This window comes from Mya arenaria, chromosome 6 (assembly GCF_026914265.1).
Source record: "Mya arenaria isolate MELC-2E11 chromosome 6, ASM2691426v1".
Taxonomy (NCBI): Eukaryota; Metazoa; Mollusca; class Bivalvia; order Myida; family Myidae; genus Mya; species Mya arenaria.
Genome location: NC_069127.1, coordinates 74,710,964 through 74,729,093, shown reverse-complemented (window position 1 = coordinate 74,729,093; position 18,130 = coordinate 74,710,964). Strand labels below are relative to the sequence as shown.

Here is an 18,130-nt window from a genome sequence, read left to right as displayed (position 1 = left end):
GTTTCATTGGTTTAACTAAGTATTTCCAGGCAATATGACTTAAGGATTTCAATTTGGTGGTTTTCTCATCAGAATCCCATTCGTTTTAAAGTATGTAACAGTCTGGTACCCAGGGAGTTTCATCTGCGCCTTAAGCCCTTTCAAACAAAATTGCAATACCAGGCAGATTAGAAAAAATATCCTAATTGTGGTGTTGTTTTAGCACAATATAAGGCTGCAATTTATAAAAAAAACCGACTTTGTTACTTAACTGTTCACGATAAAAGTGGGTTTTACCATTGACATTTAGTATAACGTAGCCGCATAACAACTATTCGGTGTATGTTTTGTTATTGACGGAACGCCCCCGCCTCAAGTTTCGCTTTCGATTTCAATATTACAATGGTTTTATCAATTGAAAGGTACATCAGAATTATGATAGTAACGGCACTTCCAAAAAAAAATAATTTTGCAAAACTAAGTATTTCTTTACTATATACAGAGTTCATAAAAGCAATAAATGCCTTCTAATCAATGAACTACTTTTTCTCATGTATAAATTAATGCGCCATTTACCTGTAATTTTAGCAGGTGTGAAAATACCGAAGACACCGGCTAATTCTGACAAAATAAGAACGAGTTTTATTTTAAAATCGGTGAGTAATAACTTGTTAAGCACGTTACGACTTCATGATATATTTAACATTCATAATTTTGGTAACATTCTAACGGATTTTCATATATATTTGAAAAACAAATAAATGATTACACTTATCAGCTAATATACATGTAATTACAGGTGTTCAGGAAGTTGCCGGTTATGACAAAAACTATATTATTGTAAGGTAAATAATTTAGCAAAGGTACTTTGTTTTACTTCAAACCGAAGAACAAGTATCTAAGATTTAGATTGAATGGGTATCATGCTTCGTACCATCATTGGCATTATTTACACAAATATACACAGTGGCCCTATTTTGGAAATAAGGTGTTATATTGACAATCGATGTGTTGTTACAATGTCCAAAACCATTGTTGATCCTTGCAACCTCCAAATATATGATCTACCCAAGCGTTCCCTTTATTATTTATAATTAGATACATTTGTAGATTAATAAATTGTTCATCCTCTTAATTTTAAAGTTTTTTTTTAGATTGTACTTATAAATTTTCAAAGTGAAATATTTGATTAGGTGCTCACATTTTTTAAAGGGACTACACACCAGGTAGTCCAAAAATCAGCAAATAACGCATTACTGAGCTAATATGAGGCCGATAATACATCATTTTATAATTTTAAAATAAAAAACTCAACAGTGGGGTTTTATGTGGTAGAAAACCCCAGTAAATTTTGAATTGGAAAAATGCGCAAAAGCTCTGAAAGATAGATACATGTGATACATCAGTAAGTAAGATTCAATGCATTGTACACCATGATATCAATTATACATGTATGTGAGTTAATGACAATTTTCTTTTTTTCTTGCAATTGTATCTGTGTAGTTCCTTTAAATATTGTATCTGTATAGTTCCTTTAAATAGAAAACTAGTACTGCTGAAAAATATGTCTTAAATCAATGCAACAGAATTTTATCCATTTTGATGCTTGACCTGAGTAACAATTCGAAAATTAATAATGATGACTTTAACAACTTTGTTAACTTAAACAAAATTCTTATCTATTAGATATATGAACAACTGTTAGAAACTGTGTGCATCACAAAGACTCAGTCTTCAATAGTTTAAGAATTTGTATCATTTTGGAGGGTGTAACTTTGTTTTTGTATATACAATGTACATGAGCCCATATATCTGATTACAAGTAGGCAGAGCTTAACCATGCAAATCTATTGTGCAGATAATTTACAATGCCACTCACGTATACACATGCTACCAGTAGCTATTGAATGTTTCCCTTGACAACAAATTCTTCTCTAATGACCCTAGTGATTGAAATTATACACTCCTACAAAATTCTTGTGTATAATTTTAATAACTTAGGTTTGGGGTGCAGTAACAATTATTTTTTTTCTATAATACCAACCATACATACATGTACATTGTTGTACCAATACAAGGTTTTATTAAAATGCATGTTGAATGTGACACTATGAAAAATGTTCATGTTGTTAGTGTTTCTTTTCTATATTTGTTGGTTTATCGATAGTATTGCACATTACCTGTGTAGCCAGTCATGGTAGTACAGTGGAAACTCACTAAACCGGACAAGGTCCGGACTGGGCAAAAGTTCCAGTTTAGTGAGGATTCCGGTTTAGTGGGGATTTGATGGACGGGGTAAGTTTACTCAAAATATTAACTGAGTTAACCTTTATAGTCTTTTGTCCTCTAGGGACAGTTCAATTCTCCGACGTTTACACAGAGGTTGAGACATGATTAAAGCACTTGCAAAAGTGATAAGCATAATTAAATTTTATGCGTTTTTATAATCATCTTTTTTCCAAGTCTTGAAATAAAACAACTGGCGTAATTTAATGCTTGTTTAGTATGTTTGTGATTTGATTAACGTACCGCTCTAATTTGATTCAACCATAGAAGTCTTTAGATAAAGCAACCCTCCAAAATGATCACTAAATATCCGTTTCTAGTTCTTTATTTTCTGCAACAAATAAACTAATGTTTCAATCAATTTTCTTTTCACAAGTTTGATTATCACGCCACAGTTCTATCCACAGCGCAATCATCATTATCGAGTTAACACAACATCACAGGTGTAATATTTAACGGCGCACCGGCTGTCAAAACAAAGTGACACCCGATTCGCGAATTCCTAATACACAAAATTATTTTGACATGTTTGAACAAATAAACGTCCGGTTTTGTGAGGTAAAATTACGTTGACAACTAAAAAAAATTTCTCAATTTTTGTCTGGTATCCGGAATTCCGGGGTTCCGGTTTTGCAGGGATTTTTTTACATTGAAAATAGAAGGGGAAAAACGGGATTCTGAAAAAAGTCCGGTATCCCGAGGATTCCGGTTTTGTGGAGATCCGGTTTAGTGAGTTTCCACTGTACTGCATATTATCTGTGTAGCCAGTCATGATAGTGTTGCAATTTACCTGTGTAGCCAGTCATGATAGTACCGGTACTGCATATTACCTGTGTAGCCAGTCATGATAGTGTTGCATATTACCTGTGTAGCCAGTCATGATAGTACTGCATATTACCTGTGTAGCCAGTCATGATAGTGTTGCATATTACCTGTGTAGCCAGTCATGATAGTACTGCATATTACCTGTGTAGCCAGTCATGATAGTACTGCACATTACCTTTGTAGCCAGTCATGATAGTATCACATATTGCCTGTGTAGCCAGTCATGATATTATTGCACATTACCTGTGTAGCCAGTCATGATAGTATTGCACATTACCTGTGTAGCCAGTCATGATAGTATAGCACATTACCTGTGTAGCCAGTCATGATAATTGTCCATATGGCCAACAAGACCAACAAGACACAAATATTGCTCAGTGGTACAGCATCTGCTTCTGGTATCAGTGCTTTTGTGTATTACTTCCTGTCTGACTGTTTCATACCTAAAACAATTTAAATGTTAAGCTTTATCAATGCAGTGGATTAACTTATAGGCAGCTTAATAGCAAATTAAATGACATTTGAAATGTAGTTCCTGTCGCCTTGGTAAACAAAATGTATGAGGAATGGAACAAATTTTTTTTAAAAAGGATTATGAGGCTGAACCCTGTTTTAGTATGCGGCATTCTGGAGATTTTAATGGGTAAAGGGAACTCAAGGGGTTGGTACATGGTAAGCAGATAAATGGCTGCCTAAATGATTCAATTGGCATAAGGTGGACACAGCTAAATGGCTTCCTAAATGATTTACTCGGCATAAGGTGGGAGCAGCTAAATGGCTTCCTAAATGATTAACTCTGCATAAGGTGGACTTAGATAAATGGCTTCCTAAATGATTTACTTGGCATAAGGTGGACTTAGATAAATGGCTTCATAAATGATTTACTCGGCATAAGGTGGAAGCAGCTAAATGGCTTCCTCAATAATTTACTTAGGATAAGGTGGATGCAGCTAAATAGCTTCCTAAATGATTTACTCGGCATAAGGTGGACGCAGCTAAATGGCTTCTTAAATGATTTACTCTGCATTATGTTTAGCATTAGGTGGAAGCAGCTCAATGGCTCCCTCAACTATTAACTCAGCATAAGATGGAAGCAGCTCAATGGCTCCCTCAACCATTAACTCAGCATAAGACGGAAGCAGCTCAATGGCTCCCTCAACCATTAACTCAGCATAAGATGGAAGCAGCTCAATGGCTCCCTCAACCATTAACTCAGCATAAGACGGAAGCAGCTCAATGGCTCCCTCAACCATTAACTCAGCATAAGATGGAAGCAGCTAAATGGCTCCCTCAACCATTAACTCAGCATAAGATGGAAGCAGCTCAATGGCTCCCTCAACCATTAACTCAGCATAAGATGGAAGCAGCTAAATGGCTCCCTCAACCATTAACTCAGCATAAGACGGAAGCAGCTCAATGGCTCCCTCAACCATTAACTCAGCATAAGATGGAAGCAGCTAAATGGCTCCCTCAACCATTAACTCAGCATAAGATGGAAGCAGCTCAATGGCTCCCTCAACCATTAACTCAGCATAAGACGGAAGCAGCTAAATGGCTTCCTCAATTATTAACTCAGCATAAGATGGAAGCAGCTCAATGGCTCCCTTAACCAATTAATTCAGCATTTGGTTGACACAGTTAAATAGCTTCCTAAATGATGAAATCAGAAACTGTCTCTTTGGAAATAGGCATTAGCATTAACACTAAATACTGTAAAAAGATACCATAATATCATATTCCAGGAGCTTAAGAATTGTATTGAGTATAATATCATTGCAAATACAGGATAAAATACAAGTACATGTCATGTCATCACCAATTTAATTTTGACAATGTTTAGTTTTGTTTGGCTTATTTTATCACTTGTTTACCTCCCTCTAGGCATACAAATGTTGAGAAGTGGAAAATGTTATGTACATTTCGCATACTTAAGACATTGTGATTCACTTTACTATTAAAAGTCGAGAATGTTTATTTTATAAATATTTCTATTCAATTTTGAATGACATGGAATAGAATTACGGCCAAAAGGTTATGATCATCAGGTTTTTTAAAACAGGTGGACTTTAAGATGCTCATGTCGTGGTAGCGGCTACGGTGGTGTTCTAGCACAATTCTTGTGTTTCTAATTACCTATTTGAAACATGATACTCTGCTGCGGGTTAATAAGCCATTATTAATATCCTTCTTCAACCATATGTTTTCCTCAGAAATAAGATCTAATAAGATCTAAGCTTCATATATCATATTTAGATTTTTATCAGGCCAAGTAGAGAAGGCCAACAAGTGGGCTCTTTATGAGTCATCTCTGTATCTGAGTTTTTTTCTTGTTTTGTTGAAACAGTTCTGCAGGCTGTATTGTGTAAATGCTTGATAATTGAGAGGGTGAGTTGCTTTAGAATTTTATCAGAGGTAAAAGTGAAACCTACATTGCCAACATGTAAACTAGCTCATTAATTGAATCAAGTGCAAGTTATTGAATTACCTTCACCCTAATTGTTGTTAGATGTTATGGATATGCTGCAGCATGAAGTTCAATCATCATTAGCTGTGGTATAAAATATATATGATTGAAACTTGTACTTTAGCAAAGCAAAATAATTATCACCTCAATTTCACTCAATGTGTTTTCAGGGATGAGCTTGTGCAATTATGTGTAACAATACTTAGTGCATAAAAGTTATAAGTGTTTTCTTTTTCAGATCAAGATTAAAATTTAAAAATATTTCTTTATTATTAAATAATAATCTTGATATGTACAGCATATTTATGTTTTTGCTTGAAGCAATATCAGAAAAATATCACAACAACAATTTTATAATTTATAAGCTAAATGCTGTGAAATACAAAACATAAACCATTATATTAATGTAAGAAGAATAACATATTGATCTCCAATACCCACATAAGTACGCTGGAATTCTGTGGCAATGCAGCAGACAACACCTGTGCTGGAATCCTTTACAGTTTCACAGGTGTATTGTCTCCAGTATTGATTATCTCCATTCCTTCCCTCTCCCTTACATGGGTGTTGTCCTTGTGTGGTGTATGGATAAAGTATGGTGCTGTGGAAGTAGAGAAGTTTTGTGTAAAATTTGCGTACATATTGTGATATACAGTGATATTTTGCAAAGTTTATGTACAATATTTACCAATTAAAACCTTGTTTTATTCAATGCATTATGATTGATAAAATACTGTTTCTCTGAAGTGACATATTTCAATGCTGTATTAGCTTGCTATTGGGTTTTTGCAGCATTATAGTGTTTCTCTAGGTTTGAAGGTCATCTGAGGGCTTCAGGTGATATACTATTGTTGTTTAATTTTTGATTTACTTTATGACATACATGGATGTAGCATTTACATCATTTCTTGTAAAAAATACAGTGCAAAACTGCAAATTATTGCAAGTTTAGTTCATTGCCTTATAAAAAAATGAGCTTATTTAACCAGCAGTAAATTGTATGACACATGACGCTATAAGATATATTGTTGATAGGTTATCTTAAGGCGTATTTAAATGCTTTGATTGGTTGAAAGTAATTTTGAAAAATATTTTCAAATCAATAAGCATGTTTGTTTACTTTGACAAAAACCAAAAGTTAACCAGTTTCATAAAATTTGCTGCAGTTTCATATAAATTCCTTCACTTGTGTAAAGTGACAGCCTTATTTTCTCTATTCAGACTGGTGTCATCATCTACGTGAAGCTGTTTGCCTGACCCGAGATACAACTAGAAGGAATCCCAACCCATTTTCCCCACTAAGGCCACAATCATATTCCTAAGGTCACCTGTGGTAAGGCCAAGGTCATGGACGGGGGCAAGAAAGTCTGGGTGCCTCATGCGACGGATGGCTTTAAGCTCGGGCGCATTGTTGACATTGGGTCAGAGTTCATCACTGTCGAGCCGTTTGATGCCCCAGGAAGTGTGAGTATTTGTCTATGTTTAATAAATGTTGTTCAATTAAATATTTTAAAATTACAAAAAGTGATAATTTGATGTAGAAATTGATGCTCATGTTACGTAGTTTCATTGTGAAAATTGTAAGAAAATACAAGACAGTTCTAAATACATCTTGACTGGATCCCAAAAGTTTAAATGCAATTCACCATACAGTATGTCTCTTGCAAAGCCCAATATTAGTACTGTTTGTGAAAATACTCTTGCAGACATTGAAAGCAATCTTTTAATAGCTAATATTATATTTTGACACAAAGCACAGTAAAATTTGCACAAGCTGTTTTAGAATGCATGAGTACATAATAATTTATCGATTGTTATTACTATGAATGCCAAAAATGACATGCACATTTCTTCCAATAGACGTTGAGGGCTCTCTATGACCGTACGTTCCCGGCGGAAGAATATGACAACAAGGATGTGGACGACAACTGCGGGCTCATGTACCTTAACGAGGCCACGCTCCTCAACAACCTCCGTATGAGATACATGAAAAACAAAATCTATGTAAGTGCCACTAATTGGCTTCAGTGAATGTTGAAATAACCTTATGCTGTTTATAACATTTTTTCCATGCATCTGTTTTCCAAAGGATTAAGATATTGTCATAATTGATGTAGCCTCAGATAAATGACAGGAAGCAGTCATATTTCCCATGGAAATGGGAATTACTATTTTTTCCTGAGAAATAAAGGCTTTAAAAAGTGGTGTTGCGGACAATAGCAACAAGTAAAAAGGAGATGTTTACACATCTAAAATATGACTCGACATATAGTCTGTTGGACATTTGTACAATTTGTATAACTGTTAAAATTTAATGTTATTTAAATGAAAGGGAGAACGCATTCAAACTGTGCATCTGATTTCAGACGTTCACAGCAAACATCCTGATTGCCCTGAACCCATATGCGAAGATTCCCCACCTGTACAACTCAGAGACACGACATGCCTACAAGGGTAAATCCCTCGGCACCATGCCCCCTCATGTGTATGCCATAGGTCAGTAGCTGGTGTCCTTGTTTACTTCAGTTTACACTTTTTTTAGCTGCCATTCTTTATAAGTATATTTCCACTCTTAATAAATTAGTTATGTAGTCCAATTAGTTAATTGATTATCATATTGTTTTAAAACAATTTAAGCTCATTCTTTTTTTATGCCCCCTTTTGAAAAAAGTGGGGTATATTGTTTTGCACATGTCGGTCGGTCGGTCTGTCGGTCGGTCGGTCGGAATACCAAATGGTTTCCGATCAATAACTTGAGAACGCTTTGACCGAGGGACCTCATACTTGGTATGTGTATTGGTCATCACCAGCAGATGAACCCTATTGATTTTGAGGTCAGTGGGTCAAAGGTCAAGGTCAGTGTGACCTTTACATGAAAAACGGTTTCCGATCAATAACTTGAGAACGCTTTGACCCAGGAACCTCATACTTGGTAGGTGTATTGGTCATGACCAGCAGATGAACCCTATTGATTTTGAGGTCAGTGGGTCAAAGGTCAAGGTCAGTGTGACCTTAACATGAAAAACGGTTTCCGATCAATAACTTGAGAACGCTTTGACCCAGGGACCTCATACTAGGTAGGCTTATTGGTCATGACCAGCAGATGAACCCTATTGATTTTGAGGTCAGTGGGTCAAAGGTCAAGGTCAGTGTGACCTTTACATGAAAAACGGTTTCCGATCAATAACTTGAGAACGCTTTGACCCAGGAACCTCATACTTGGTAGGTGTATTGGTCATGACCAGCAGATGAACCCTATTGATTTTGAGGTCAAAGGTCAAGGTCAGTGTGACCTTAACATGAAAAACGGTTTCCGATCAATAACTTGAGAACGCTTTGACCCAGGGACCTCATACTAGGTAGGCTTATTGGTCATGACCAGCAGATGAACCCTATTGATTTTGAGGTCAGTGGGTCAAAGGTCAAGGTCAGTGTGACTGTAAGCTGAAAAAAGGTTTTCTGATTGTCCATATTTTATTTTCTTATATAGTAGACAGTAGAAATTTATATGTCACTAAATGCATGAGTTGAAGTATCAGTTTTCAGTGAACATCTAGTTTAATTATGCCCCCCTTCGAAGCAGAGGGGTTATATAATTGCTTTGCACATGTCGGTCGGTCTGTTGGAAGACCAAAGCTTGTCCGAGTGATAACTCAACAATTCCCGGACCTATGGTCATCAAACTTGACATGAAGATTAGGTATGACCAGTAGATGACCTGCCTCATATGCATCCAATGACAAATCAGCTGTCATTTCAGTCCATGCATATTTCATTCAATTGTCCAAATATTTCTGGCAACTTGGCGCTCAGGGGGCATAATGTTTGACAAACATCTCTTGTTTTCAAAATAAAAGATGAAGTATTGTCACATCCTTGGTGATGATGCTGTCACCATGGTACATTTTATTTAACCTTGGGCATAACTGTAAAACTGAAATTCAAATGAAACTTGATATACATGTAGCAGGAGACAATATGCACACATAGCAAGGCCCATGACTGCAGGTGACTAACAATAAGTTACGCTCCTTTGTTGACTGAAAAGAAAGCAAGCAAGCGGTGGAGTACCCTCCATGGTGCTCTTGTTTGAATATAATAATAATAATATTGAACTGAAAAAAAATCTTGAAAAAAATTATAATCAATTTTATAATATTGACTTATGCCAGAATGAGACTGTGTTTTAACTGAAGAAGTGGATCATAAATGTTATGTTCTGGACATGGAAATCTATATAATATATCAGCTGTGCCATAATAATGAATAACTTGACCCTAATTGTACCCTCGATGCTTCAGCTGACAAGGCCTTCCGGGATATGAAGGTGAGCAAGTTGAGCCAGTCAATTATTGTATCGGGCGAGTCGGGGGCCGGGAAGACGGAATCGACCAAGTACATTCTCAAGTACCTCACAGACAACTGGGGAACCAAGGCTGGGCCCATTGAGCAGAGGATCATAGAATGTGAGTGGAAAAAAGGATAATAACTTCTGCCTTTATTCGTTTGATTGCTTCGATTTTGTCATACTGTTTGTCTCCAAAAAGACCTGTTTAAAGATGCACTCTTACTCCAAAATAAGATTAACCACAATTTATACAAGAGTTTTAATATACCAAGAGTATGAATTTATGTAAAAATGGTATTTCTACCTTATGACATGATAGTAGATCACAGTAAATCTTTTAGCACTCACCAATCATTTAATATTTTTTGAGTTTTCAGGTATTAAATACATGGTTACAATCTTGTTATCAGTAATTAATATTTTTTATTAATGAATTATTTAGTTAGTAGTTTAAGGTTTATCACTTAAAATTTATGTTTCTTGTACATGTGTATGTATTGATTTTAAATAAGAGTGTCACTTTAATATTCACATGAATCTCTGTAATGACAGTAGACCTCTGTTTAGTATTTAAGTACCAACACTCTATCGAAAATATTATATCTTGATGAGTAGTGCCCCTGTATAAACTGATAAAAATCAAGAGAAGGTTTATGTACACTGACAATCTGCTTTTGAGGCTATTATTTTGATTGTGTTAGGTTGAGGCTATGTAACTATCCTCAGGTAACCCCTTGCTGGAGGCCTTTGGTAACGCTAAGACGGTGAGGAACAACAACAGCAGTAGGTTCGGCAAGTTCATCGAAATCCACTTTGACAACAAGGTAAAATTCAAATGCCACTCTGTTTAAACATGTGTATATTGATGAAAAAATCCCTGATTTTTTTAAGGAAACGCACTTAGTTATACATTTGTACAAATATTAATTTATTTATGTGGCCTACGATTCAAACGTAAATAAAGCATGTTAACCAGAAAATAAAACAAGTAATATACATTTTGTTTATTGATTTTGTCGGTACTTAACAAGGTCCATATGTCTCCACCCCAATTTTGGATGATATTTTTAACTGTAGCATGTTTTTTAAACTTAATCGTGGACATTGAAAATTCAACATAATAATAAAAAAATTGACTCAGATGATGTTTTCTAATGAAGTCAGTGTCTGGATGAAACTGCCTAAGCAAGCATTTCCTTCAGTTTAGATCTATCAATTCATCATAAACTTTCACACACTGGGGCCATATTATCAACTCATTTATCATATAATCCCTTTTTAGAAGTATTGCTTCTGAATAGTTATTAGATCTACTTCGAGTTTAAGAGCTTAAATGGCTAGCTAAGGCAAAGTTGATTGGATTTTGCAAGAACAATTTTCAACATATATGATTTAAGACACTCTAAAATGGTTTAACTGAAATTCTTGATCTTAATGTTGATTTGTCATATTCTTGTTGATAAGATGACTGCTCTGTCTTAAGCATTTAATTTATGCCTTATGTAACTTCTGGTTCCATTACAGAATTTTGTTGCTGGGGGCTTCATCTCCCATTACCTGCTGGAGAAGTCTCGTATCTGCGTACAGAGCAAGGACGAGCGCAACTACCACATCTTCTATCGGATGTGTGCCGGAGCCCCCGCGGACCTCCAGAAGAAACTCCACCTTGCATCACCCGACCAGTTCCGTGTAAGTAGGGGATGAGAGCGCATGGGAGATCTTGTCTGAATATACACATTAGGATACCATAATTTCAGGGCATTTTGAGTGAAAAAACCTTCTATTTTACTCAGTGCCATCTGTGGCATAAAAGATAGGTATTGAAGAGTATTCATTATGAAAAGTATTCATTGTCAATAAGTGTTGTCAAATGTCTTAGTATGTTATTTTGTCATTGTGAAAGTATTTTAATACTTTGATATATATTTAAAAAAAGCATTTATCTAACTTCAACCATATTGTATAAATGTCTTTGACATGTTAATATCATATCAGTGATTTGTGGAAGTTATTATTGTTGACCCCGTTCTTTCCTCATCTTCTACATTTTGTGTGTCAAACCTGCCTTTAACATTTTCTTTAAGCAGCAGGATTGGGTCACATGCTCTAAAATATTCAGGTTTATAAAATCTGACGTTGTCAAACAATGTATTATAGTGGTTGATGTATGCCTGTGTGTTGTTGAACTTTTATTCTTGTGAGAAATAAAAATGTATAAGTTTTGTGTTCTCTGCTGCATGCAGTATATGTGCCGAGGCAACACCCAGTACTTCGTATCGAAGGACACGGAGAAACAACTCACCAACGACCGCAAGAGCCAGACAGTTAGTATAATAATTATACAGATCATAGATGTATACACACATAGCAATTATAGTCACTAATTTCATAGATTATATACTCACATTAACACATAGTCATCACTGTTTACATGGTTCCAAGTTTCGCTTCAGTTAAAGATCACAAAAAATGGTACCTGTAGTTAACAAATTGAAAAAACAAAAGTTATACTTTTTGTTTGTTCTATTTTTCTTATTTCACCAGGGCATCGTAAGTACATAACATCTCTGCTCTTAGAAAATCGAGTAAGTCAAATTTGGCGCTAAAACTTATGTTCTGTGAACATTCATGAAAAGATAGCCAATTAAAAGGATGCAACTTCAGCATTTTCATTGGCTTTATAATTTCTGTCTGTGAAAAATTCATATAACTTATATTGCGCATAGGTACAAGAAAATCATTAAGAAGAAAGTGTTTGTTTTAAAATCAAAATATTCTGTGAGTTAATAACAACGTTTCTTTCAATTTTTTTTCAATTAACTCAAAGAACTACTTTTAAAATCAAGTGTAGTTACTTCCCTTTGACCAACACTAAACATATTTATTTTAAACCAGTTAATGTTGCCAAAAATAATATTTTGATTTTAAAAAAGGATTTATATGTCTAAACAAAGATATTTTTGGAAATAAACATAACTAACCATTTATTAAAAAATGGTTATCTTGTTTTTCAAAAGTTTTCTTGAACTTGGTGAATCAAATGTACGAACATTTGCTTTCTTACAAAACATATTACTGATGAAACAACTGCTCGAACATAAATTTGATGTTATATCATCTATCAAATGTCTTTAAACTTTAAGAATTTGTACTAAAAACTTCCTGGAAAATTCACACAACAAATAACTGATAAATGTTTTTACCCCACCACGCCTAAAAGAGCAGTCTTCACTCTTTATCTGGAAAAGTCTTTATAAATACCAATGTATCATGAAACCAACTTGAAACTTGAAAAGCTGTTGTAAATCCAATGTTAATTCACATTTGTATTGCTTACATGTTCAACCTTTCCAATTTTCATTCAGTAAATGGCCATAATTTCGGTCATGTATTCACGCATAAGTAAAAGTTCATTGATTAATGTTCATTAAATGTTTGCACTTAAACTCGAGTTAATAGTAAACTATTACAAAACTCTTCGAGAACTATTTCTCCACGAGCCAGCATTAGAAATGACAGCTTCGTCATCAGCGATCAAAACTTTTTGTGAAGGGCTTAGCAGCATAGCAAACACTTATCAATAAGAGGGTATTTGGAAAAAATAAATTAAAATACCAAAAATACTCTGAAAATAAGCATAAAAGAAACAAAACAAAAAATTATTTTGTATTTTATCATACAAGTGTTTTTTCATCTCCTAAAAGTAGTCAAAATCGACTAACTCTGTTTTTAAAGAGCAGTGATGATTTTAAAAGGCTTTATTTTGTCACCATTCATTTTTTTTTTATTTATGTCAAAAGTAAATAGTTGATGTTACAAGAAACATATGAACACATATAACCATACTGTCTATTTTTCATCTTCTGCTAATTGGCAATTTAAATGTTACTTTATGACAGATCTATTGATCGAGATTGATTCTAATCCAGTATGATTGCATGAATATAGGCCATATGATTCTAGAAGGTAATATTGACTGACAGTTTATTTTGATGAAGTTGTTTCTGAATTTGCATGACTACTCCACATTTATCTGCATGAAATGTTGTCTTAAGGGTTGAATTTGAGACCGTTCAGTACATCTTGTACAATAATGTATATTTGTGCATGAATATGATTCCGTTGTGTTCATATTCTTATTATCTTTTTTATGATTTTAAGTATCTTTACTGAATTGTTAGCTTGTTTGGTTTTCACAAGGAACTTTTTGTGTGTAGTGGCAACAGCGGTGCGTTTACAGTTAATAGTTTCTGTCAAGGCAGAAATGTGTATTTGAGTCTTTCAACGTATTATAGTTTGGCATCCACGAACTTTTTGAGATGTACAATCCAGTCTGAAAATGCTTTTGTAAACGCTTCTTTATCATACTGTTAATACAATGGCATAAGGCACTTTCAACGGCACATGGCAGGGGCTCATCTTAAATGCTCTTTCTACCTTCCTTGAGCAAGGATACCAAGCTTGCAACAGTACAGTACAGAAAAGTTTTCCCCATAAACATTGCCTAGATCTTTTTATGCCCCGAAGGTGGGCATATTAAAATCGCACCGTCCGTCCGTCCGTCTGACTCAATAACTCAGAATATTATGGACAGATTTTAAAACAACTGGCCACATGTGTTCGGCATACCAAGACGACGTGTCGCGTGCAAGAACCGTGTCCCTACCTCTAAGGTCAAGGTCACACTTAGGTGTTTATTCCCAATGGAATGCTGCATATAAGGACATAGAGTATAGAGTGTCGTGTCAAGGCTGTAACTTTCCCTTGTATGGAAAGATTTTAAAATAACTTGCCACATGTGTTCCGCATACCAAGAAGACGTGTCGCGTGCAAGAACCGTGTCCCTACCTCTAAGGTCAAGGTCACACTTAGGTGTTTATTCCCAATGGAATGCTGCTTATAATGACATAGAGTATAGGTTGTCTTGTCCGGCCTGTAACTTTCCCTTGTATAGACAGATTTTAAAATAACTTGCCACATGTGTTCGGCATACCAAGACGACGTGTTGCGTGCAAGATCAATGTCCCTATTTCTTAGGTCAAGGTCACACTTAGGTGTTTATTCACAATGGCATGCTGCCTTTAAGAACATAGAGTATAGGTTGTCGTGTCCGGGCTGTAACTTTCCCTTGTATGGACAGATTATAAAATAACTAGGTACATGTGTTTGAATTACCAAGACGATGTGTCGGGTGCAAGACCTGTGTCCCTACCTCTTAGGTCAAGGTCACACTTAGGTGTTTATTCACAATGGAGTGCTGCATATAATGACATAGAGTATAGGTTGTGGTGTCCGGGCTGTAATTTTCTCTTGTATGGACAGATTTTAAAATAACTTGCCACATGTGTTCAACATACCAAGACGACGTGTCACGTGCAAGAACCGTGTCCCTACCTCTAAGGTCAAGGTCACACTTAGGTGTTTATTCACAATGAAATGCTGCATATAATGACATAGAGTATAGATTGTCGTGTTCGGGCTTTAACTTTCTCTTGTATGGACAGATTTTAAAATAACTTGCCACATGTGTTCAACATACCAAGAAGACGTGTCGCGTGCAATAACCATGTCCCTACCTCTAAGGTCAAGGTCATACTAGGTGTTTATTCACAATGGAATGCTGCATATAATGACATAGAGTATAGATTGTCGTGTTCGGGCTGTAACTTTCCCTTGTATGGACAGATTTTAAAATAACTTGCCACATGTGTTCGGCATACCAAGACGACGTGTCGCGTGCAAGATCCGTGTCCCTATTTCTTAGGTCAAGGTCACACTTAGTGTTTATTCACAATGGAGTGCTGCATATAAGCATACAGAGTATTGGTTGTTTTGTCCGGGCTGTAACTTTTTCTTGTATGGACAGATTTTAAAATTACTTGCCACATGTGTTCGACATACCAAGACGACGTGTCACGTGCAAGACCCATGTCCCTACCTCTAAGGTGAAAGATTCACTTTGTGTTTATTCACAATGGAATGCTGAATATAAGGACATAAAAATGAAGGTTGTCAAGTATGGGTGATATTTTTTATGTTCAGAGGCAATTTAAAAAAACTTGCCATATGTATTTGTTTGATCTTTTACTTTTCGGGGGGCATTTGTCACATACTGTGACAGCTCTTGTTTATTTTTGAATGCGCTGTTACTTTTCACCTGGTAAGCCTCAAATCTTAAAAACACTTGTATATTTTCACCAGGTTCAGCCATATATCAGTCAGTATGAAATGTTATGTTGTCTTTAAACTCTCAACTAAGATACCTGTGCATGTGGCAAATGTGTAGAATTTGGTATGTCGATATGTGCGTGAGGGAACCTTGATTTGGCAGCTTATAATGTTGCCACTACCAGCAAAACGCTCCTCATATGTCATAGCCTTGATGTCATCAGAGACGAGAGTCCTTTTTCAAAAGTTTTGCTATTAATCTCAAAAACCAAAATTTAATATCTTGATTCTTCATGAGCAGTCAGGCCAACATTTCTTGTTTCAATATGTGGCCTTTTATTTCCCTTCATTAACGAGATAGAACAAGCATTGGCATCGGGCTCTTGTGGTGATCTTGTTTTTCTGATGAATGGATTTAATAGCATTTGCTTATATTGTAAAAGCCACTTTTTTTTTAGCATTTCCAGTTTCCAGCATGTGTCAAACAAACTTAATAGTAAAAATACATCATTTGTACAGAATGTTTATTGATAAACCATTGTTATTGTGTTTTCATTTATCTTTTTTTTTTATTTGTGCTGATATTTTTATGAAAATATCATAGATCATACTTATAGTAGGCACAAAAGTAACACTATAAAGAGTGTTATGAGAATCTTTTTCATTTAGTACTCTCTGTTTTAAACACCTTCGGATGTGCAACAATATATAGGACTCTTCGTTAACAAGTTATATATGAACACATCTTATTTCCACTCTATGAATTATATTAGGTGATCAATCTGATACTGCGAGTATCGTCTGTAGAATCTAAACCTCTCTTACACTCCTTTCAACCACCCAGTTCCTGAAGAATGGAAGCCTCCATGACCCGGTATTAGACGATGTACGAGACTTCAAGGTGTGTGATGACGCGATGTCCCATCTCGGGATGTCAGACGATGAGAGATTCTCCGTGTACACAGTGGTGGCTGCGGTGCTCCACCTGGGGAACATAGAGTTTGAGGACAATCACGAGGACACCAGGGGTACGTCTGGCTGATGAACTTATCTCTTTGTTTGTTCACTGCTTTAAATATGGTCAAATTCTACGTGAGTATACCACAGATATGTCAAGGTTACAGTATACAGTTTGCATAAATGTACATTTTCACAATAATAGAGAAGTAATAATGTGTCTAATTTTAAGCATTTCAATACCAGGAATGTGTTCGAGTTTCAAACATTTGACTAGTCAACATTTTCAACTAGTTAAAATATGTTTGGATAACATCCTTTAAGTGAGCCTGACTGAAGTTGTGTTTGAGTGTAGAATAATAATAATAATACTCTTCAAAACAGTGTGTCTGTGTTCATCAGCAAACTATCACATTTTTCTTCCAAAGGTGTCTGAAAATTAAAAAGATATTTTGGAAATAATGTGACTGTGTTAAACAACCAGATGTGAACCACACTAAATAATGACCTTCTTTTTAAGGTGGCTGTAAGTTGGCAGATGCAACCACGAAGTCACTGCTTGTAGTGGCAGTGTTGCTGGGGGTGGAAAAGGAAGAGCTACAGGAAGCCCTGATCACTCGGGTGATGCAAGCCACACGCGGGGGAGTGAAGGGAACAGCCATCAAGTGAGTAGAGGGAAAGGGGAATGGGGGTAATGGGATTGAGTGCACTGGTTTGTTTTTGTAATTTTGTGTTTTGTTGTTTATAAATTCCTATGTTAAAAACATAAAATCAGGGAGAGAAGACAACAGGAAGTTATTTGACTGCTTATTAGGGTTGGATGACAAGTTTGAGATGATTTACCTTGATGTTGTGGGTTATGTATGGTTGTTGTGGGTTTTCACCTTTTTATTTTTTACTTTATTCTTTTGAAAATTAGAAAATGAATTAATAAAGAGATATGAATTTAAAAAAAATTTGCTTTTTAGCTAGAAAAAAGTCACATTATTGACATAGCCTTAGTGTTGTCGTGGTTGCTGTTCAAAAACTTTAACCATAACTCAAAAACCATTCAAATATTCAAATGAAACTTGGTACACATGTCGTCAGAGACAATGCTCACA

At 35.5% G+C, this 18,130-nt stretch overlaps 1 protein-coding gene across 3 annotated transcripts in view; it reads left to right on the top strand.

Moving 5' to 3' along the window:
* Positions 1-567: 567 nt before the first annotated feature.
* The window catches only part of LOC128237526 (unconventional myosin-VI-like), a 38,520-nt gene continuing 20,957 nt past the window's right edge, over positions 568-18,130 (top strand). For 2 of the 3 annotated variants that reach the window (XM_052953112.1, XM_052953110.1), the window contains exons 1-10: positions 568-635; positions 6,776-7,018; positions 7,415-7,558; positions 7,921-8,050; positions 9,856-10,020; positions 10,629-10,726; positions 11,427-11,591; positions 12,146-12,226; positions 16,915-17,098; positions 17,548-17,692. In XM_052953112.1, the coding sequence (XP_052809072.1) occupies positions 6,902-7,018; positions 7,415-7,558; positions 7,921-8,050; positions 9,856-10,020; positions 10,629-10,726; positions 11,427-11,591; positions 12,146-12,226; positions 16,915-17,098; positions 17,548-17,692 (1,229 nt within the window). In that variant the 5' untranslated portion in view covers positions 568-635; positions 6,776-6,901. Of the gene's footprint in view, positions 636-804; positions 825-6,775; positions 7,019-7,414; positions 7,559-7,920; positions 8,051-9,855; positions 10,021-10,628; positions 10,727-11,426; positions 11,592-12,145; positions 12,227-16,914; positions 17,099-17,547; positions 17,693-18,130 lie in introns of those variants that run through there. The other variant, XM_052953111.1, reaches the window with a different exon arrangement.